The 6,644-nt window shown below is 35.3% G+C and overlaps 1 protein-coding gene across 5 annotated transcripts in view; it reads left to right on the top strand.

Moving 5' to 3' along the window:
- The window catches only part of fnbp1b (formin binding protein 1b), a 60,799-nt gene extending 57,633 nt beyond the window's left edge, over positions 1-3,166 (top strand). For 3 of the 5 annotated variants that reach the window (XM_016271289.1, XM_016271292.1, XM_016271293.1), the window contains one exon: positions 251-429. In XM_016271289.1, coding sequence (XP_016126775.1) covers positions 251-429 — 179 coding nt within the window. Of the gene's footprint in view, positions 1-250; positions 430-1,263; positions 1,748-2,579 lie in introns of those variants that run through there. The other 2 variants (XM_016271291.1, XM_016271288.1) reach the window with 2 other exon arrangements.
- The last annotated feature ends 3,478 nt before the right edge of the window (positions 3,167-6,644 follow it).

Genomic DNA, 6,644 nt, shown 5'->3' with positions numbered 1-6,644 from the left:
TTTTAGGGGGGTGTGGCAGAGTCTTAACTTTGATAAAGAATATCTCTTTGGTTTTGAGACTTTAGTCTTTGCAACTTCAGGGATCTTATCTATGCACAATCAGCTTGTAACACTCCAAAGAGAAAGGAAAACTTGAAATCGCATCATATGACCCCTTTAAATAATCTTACTGACCCCAAACTTTTAAATGGTAGTGTATATACATATTTTATTTATGGATTGATTGCTTTTCTTCCAATTTTCTCTGTAGGTGCTAATGAAGGCACTATCTCAGTAGTGGAGGGTGAGCTCTTGTATGTAATAGAGGAAGACAAAGGTGATGGATGGACGCGTATTAGAAGAAACGAGGAAGAGGAGGGTTACGTCCCCACATCCTACGTCGAGGTCTTTCTGGACTCCAACGCCAAAGGTGCCATAACCTACATATGACCCTAAGCTTTTGGTCCTGTGATCTCAGAAGTGTGTTTCTGTATGAACACTAAAGGAGACGTCTAGGGGGTGTGTGTGTGATCCTGACCTTCTCCAAGCCAACAATGTGACTTTTTAGACTGTTTTTGGTAAAGCGGAGACTTTTTTTCTGAAACTGTAGGACTAAATGATTGTATATGTCTTAGCACATGACAGTTTTAGATATTAGCCCTCCATAGTTTAATATGGCGGTAGTATCTTGTCATATTGAGTAGCAGTGCATGTATGTATGATAGTGCATGTAGATCACTCCGACTAAATGTACAAGCAAAAATACAACACACACATATATAAAGAGATACATGCAAGTTTTTAATATGCAAATGAACTGAAGGTCAAATTAGGCTAGTGTTTTCCCCCCCCCAAAATTTTTTTATAACCACAAGTCAAGCCCTAGTAATAATAAACAGTTTACAAGTAGCCTAAAAAAGTATAATTTCCTTTTCACAAAATATATTTGTGAAAAGCACATCACTTGCTAATACTTGTTAGACGGAGACTGCCTTTTTGGATCTTTAGCTGTATTATTTCTTCACATTGTGTTCAATCTCAACACTTGTAGTTGATATTGATAGTCTTAAAAAGAAGAAATAACCTTGTAAAACACATATGATACATAGACGTTTACAAAAACATAATATAAATGAGTAAAATCACAGTATGCATTCATAAATCCTGATTGCATAGTATGCATCACATCCACACAATCATGTTTGGTGCTCCTGATCTTTATTCCTAAGAGCTTAAATGCCATTTTAGATGAAATATGACGTGAATATGAATGTTTCCTCACAGATGTGTTTTCCTGGAGAAGGGTTTTTCTTTCTGAGGGTGAGACGGAGTTCTAGTTGAGTGCGTTAACCGTGTGTTTGAAGAGATCTAGAATGAATTGCGTTTGACATTTAAAACAGTTTAATACTGCACAAGTGTGATTTCCTCTGAATGAAGTGTTGGAGTCTGACTTTTATTTCATTTTAGACATGCATTAACCTAGTTATGCCACCTTTAAGTTAGAATTGTCTGCAAAATGACATGCACACACACACACACACACACACAAAACCCAATCTGCTTCACAAACCAACAGAGAGATAACCTACATGCAGATCTTGATTGCTGAAAACACTAAACTTAGTCTGAGTCCTCTGACTGTTTGATTGAGTTTTTGGCAGTTTTTCACTGCATAAATGCATGTTTGAGTGCGTTTCAGGTCACATTTGTTCTTGAATTCAACCAAGAACACTGAAATACTCTTGCCAACAAATCATGCATATTATAAAACATGCTACAAACAATCCAATGTGTTTATATTGTCATTTTCCAGTTTATTTTGTAAGTGTACAGCTCATATTTGCATATATGTCATATGTGTGTGTTTAGGGATGCATTCAAATGGGCTTTTCACACTTGTTATCATAGTTGTTTTTTAACCCTGGATTATCTTGTTCCATGTTTCACACTGTTAGTTTATCATGGGTTAATTGGCACTGTAGTATATAGCATTGTACAGTAACTACTGTATATGTAGTAGACATTGTTCTCAGGGCTTATTCATTTGTTCCCTTCTTTAGTTAAATTGTGGTCATGTTGTACATTGTTTCAATTTATTTAAACAGTGGCCATTATTTACCTAAAACAAGGGAACTAATTAATATATCATGGGAACAAATTATTAAATTATGGGAAAGATTTATTTTTTCCCCCCCTCATGTTATGTGTGGAGCTTTGTAGTTATTAAAAGTAAAACTATTAAAAATCATTTTTGTGAATTGGAATAAAGCTGAAATAAAATAAAATATATATTAGATGACAAACTGAAATGTAAAAAAACTTTTTAAAAAATCAAACAAAATTTAAATGTTGCCTTGACAACTAACTGAAATAAAAAAATTCTAAAACTGAAATTAAAAAAATATATATTTAAAGAAAACAAAAACTAATAAAACATGAAACAACACTGGCGTAAGGAAATGACTTAAAAATAAAAAGAAGATAACCCAGGGTTAGTTAGAGTTTAAAAAGATTTTAATTAGAGGGCATGAATCCATCCCTTCACCGAGTCTAACATGTTTTTGCTTTTGTTTTTCATATGTTTGTTTGTATGACTGCAGATTCGTAAAGTATGGAAGGAGGACTCTGGTGCAGGGCAAACAGCAGCCACATGTGAGGAAAACTACAGCCTACCCTCCATGAACCGCCCTAGAGTGAGACAGATGAGAGACAGGCACAAAACAAAGAGAGGAACAGTGAAAGAAGCGAGAGGAAGAGGCTATAGAGACCTCTCGGTCTAAATTCTCCTGCTGTAGAGAGGAACTTTATCAGTGAATCAGAGAAATATTATGGCATTTAGATTTATTACCTGTCTGTTATTTTATAATGAGGTGAATATGATCTGCATATATCATTTTGCTTTACGGCTCTTCATCGCTGCTGAATGGCGCTAAACTTTCTTTCAGCCTGTGCGAGTGAGTGTATGTATGTGTGTTTGTCTTTAACCGTCTTGTGTCAAATTTCCTCACCTTTCCTCGAACTAAAACCCTGGGAATGTGGTCTGCTAAAGGAGCTGAATTTGCGGTACCACGACAGTGCTGCGTTCCATCCATATTCATATTATATATAGCTTGATGCTCGAAAGATGATGTACACTACTGGTCAAAAGTTTGGAACAATTAAGATTTTTAATGTTTTGCTATTCTGCTCACCAAGTCTGCATGTATTTGTTAAAGATACAGCAAAAACAGTAACATTGTTTTTTTTTTTTTTACAATTTCAAATACGTAATTTTTCTGTTTGAATGTCATTTAAAATGTAATTTATTCCTGTGATGCAACGCTGAATTTCCAGCATCATTACTCCAGTCTTCAGTGTCACATGATCTTCAGAAATCATTCTAATATGCTGATTTGCTACTCAATTATGATGTTCAATTATGGTGCTCAGTTATTAATAATGGTTCTTATCATCATCAGTGCGGAAAACAGTTTTTGCTGCTGACACCGTGATTTTAATTCAGGATTCTTTGATGAATAGACAGTTCAAAAGAAAGAAACTTTTGTAACATTATAAATGTCTTTACTGTCACTTTTAATCAATTAAATGCATCCCTGCTGAATTAAAAAAAATGAATCTTATCTCAAACTTTTGAATGGAAGTCTATCACGGTTTCCACAAAAATATAAATATATTAAAATAGACAAAAGATATTTTAAATTGTAATAATATTTCACAATATTACAGTTTTTGCTGTATTTTTGATCAAATAAATCCAGCCTTGGTGAGCAGAAGAAACTTCTTTGGAAAACATTTTTCTAAACTTTTAGTGTATAAAGAAACAAAATGGCAATGCAAGCATGTTTTACAGGTGTATGATTATCAACAAATCATGTTTTACACAGCAAAAAACATTCATATATAAACTTATGATGTAGGAACTTTGACTCGTTCATACATTTTATTAGCTTAAAAGCATTTGTTTAACATTAACCACATGTACTGTATGATGTGAAATGTCTTAAGTGCCGTTCTGTTGCACTTTTCCAAGTTGCAAGCTGGAATCTTTCTTGAGTTGGAACGCAGCATTAAAATTCTTCATGATGTCACGCTCCTTCACTCCTTCATCAGGCCACACCCCTTTAGACCCTTTGACTCCACCTCCCAAAGATAACAGCTGCTGGCCATTATATGGCTGTGGCTGCTCATATGGCTGTTGCACATGTCAGGGGCGGGGCTTCACTGGCCAATAGCATGTCTGCTTGCCCTGGCACCTCCTCTGTCTCCGCCCTTCTAGTGCAATTACTAATTCTGTCTGTCTGTTTGCCATCTTATCTAACTCATTTTTATCTAACGTCCCTTCAGTGATTCACATTTTCATTCATTTCATCTATTAGACTTCCTGCTTTACCTTAACCGTCCAATCATCATGCTCAAATGCTGTATTTGTTTGTCGGGCAAGGGAGGGGCTATATTTACACTCATGAATAATGTCCTGTTGATATGGGTATGTATTTATTGTGACAGCTGTTTTGTTCATGTCTTCATGGTTTTACCCTGTGGAGCACCCAGCCGAGAACCTCTGGTTATATATATAAACAGTATGTAATGATTTAAATGTACTCTGAGCCAAATGTACAGGTTAACCAGACATTTGACATGCATCATGTGAGCTGTGAGCATTTGTGTGGCTCTCTTAACCTGAAGAATAGACTTGGAGGTTTTTAATTCAACTGATTATTTCCCCTTTTTAATGTAATCACTGTGGTTTGACAAAGGGGAGTTTGATTTTTCTTTTTCTTTTTTTCTTTTGTGAAGAGATTTTTTTCCCGTCTTCTTCCACTGTTTACTCACCATCCCTGAGGCACATACTAATTTAAACTTTTCTTTTTAGATTTTTTAATTATCTCACAGTCCTTTTGGGTCCAGGAGAGGTTTTCGATATTTAAACCATTCCCAAATCAGAGAACTATAAATATATATATGTATATCTATAAGTACAAGTCTATAAATAAGAGTGAACTACCAATCCATGGTAAGAGTCTATTTTTAAATTTTGATTAATAAAAATGTCCCAGTTTCTTTTCTCTGCTTTGCTAAATTAATTAAACACTTTTTATTTTGGTCTTGTTTGGTGGGGTCTGCCAAATGTTTGTTTTGCACTTTTTTGTTTGTGTTCAGTTTATGCTTGTGTTTTGGAGCACTGAATACTTTGTATGTGTTAACTGTGCCAATTAAAGATGGAGAGGAAAAATCAATGAATGATTGTCTCAGTGTATCACTTTATGTGTGTGTGTGTGTACCTGTTTTTCTATTCTGGTGGGGACTTAAACCTGAATACACAGGCTCGTGGGGACTCGTGTCATGGTGGGGACCTAAATTGAGGTCCCCATGGGTAAACAAGCTAATAAATCACACAGAATGAAGTTTTTTGAAAATCTAAAAATGCACAAAGTTTCCTGTAAGGGGTAGGTTTAGGTGTAGGGCAATAGAATATACGGTCTGTACAGTAGAAAAAGCATTATGCCTATGGAGAGTCCCCACAAGGATAGCAAACCAGACGTGTGTGTGTGTGTGTGTGTGTAAAATCTGAAGTTACCTGCATGACATCACACATTTGTATATTAACATTATATCCTAGTTTTAGAATTTTACACAAAAATAATTAACACTGGCAGGTCAGGGCTGAAAACAAGTGAAATATGTACACATTTACACTCATGTTAACTTTATAAACAAGTCTTATTAATACAAAAATATCCATAAGAATTCAGAACAAAATATGTATTTATTCATTGGTTAATTTGAAACTTACTAATATTATTGGCCAAACGAACATCGCAAACCATTAGCTCTTCCATGTTCCACATATGAATATTTAAAGGCAATAAATTAATATTTAAAATTGCGTATTAAAACACATAGCATACATGATATCAGCTGTATTGCAACAACTGCTTTTACACTGTATGAGCTTGTGTTTACTTCCTGGGCAATTAACATTGGTCGACATCTCGGCGAGAGTCTGTGACGTTTGTTGTTTCCTCGTTGTGATTGGTCGACATGTCGGAGATGCAAATGAGAAAGCAATGCGCGGGTCTTAAGGATGGCAAAATAGCTTTTTAAAAACATAAATCCAAATAATACGCGTATAACGTATATACAGACATTTCTACACTCCAATATGTAATACACACCATAAGAACGAAGTATGTTTTTCCAATTTAAAAAAAGTTACCGTTGATGAGCATAATGGGCAGCTACCGCCCTTTATATGCTTTGCGAAGAATCGTATGGCATTGTGTTGTATGAAAGGAGAGAAGGTTAGCACTCCCCTTGACAAGGATGGAAGAGGTCCTAGTGACCTTCAACACACATATGGTTAAGGCATTGCCACCTACTTCGTGGCATCTCTAACCATTTTTTTGTGGTTTTGTCTCAATATTACATACAGTGCATGATTCATATCACAGCTCAAAACCACACAGCATTCTCGCAGTGTTTAAACAATTATCAATATAAGACGAAAGAAACAATTGTAACATTCTATAAGATTTCATTATGAAGATTCTATATTCCTGAGGGTATATCCGCCTGGGACCCAGGCATAGACTTTTGTCCTCTGAGGACATTATATTTTAGTGAATTTCTCTGTGATCATACATGCCTCGGTTTAAAGTCTGGAT

This window comes from Sinocyclocheilus grahami, unplaced genomic scaffold (genome assembly GCF_001515645.1).
Source record: "Sinocyclocheilus grahami isolate Dianchi unplaced genomic scaffold, SAMN03320097.WGS_v1.1 scaffold61.1, whole genome shotgun sequence".
Classification (NCBI taxonomy): Eukaryota; Metazoa; Chordata; class Actinopteri; order Cypriniformes; family Cyprinidae; genus Sinocyclocheilus; species Sinocyclocheilus grahami.
Note: the sequence above shows the minus strand (reverse complement) of the source record. Positions and strands in the feature narration are given on the sequence as shown.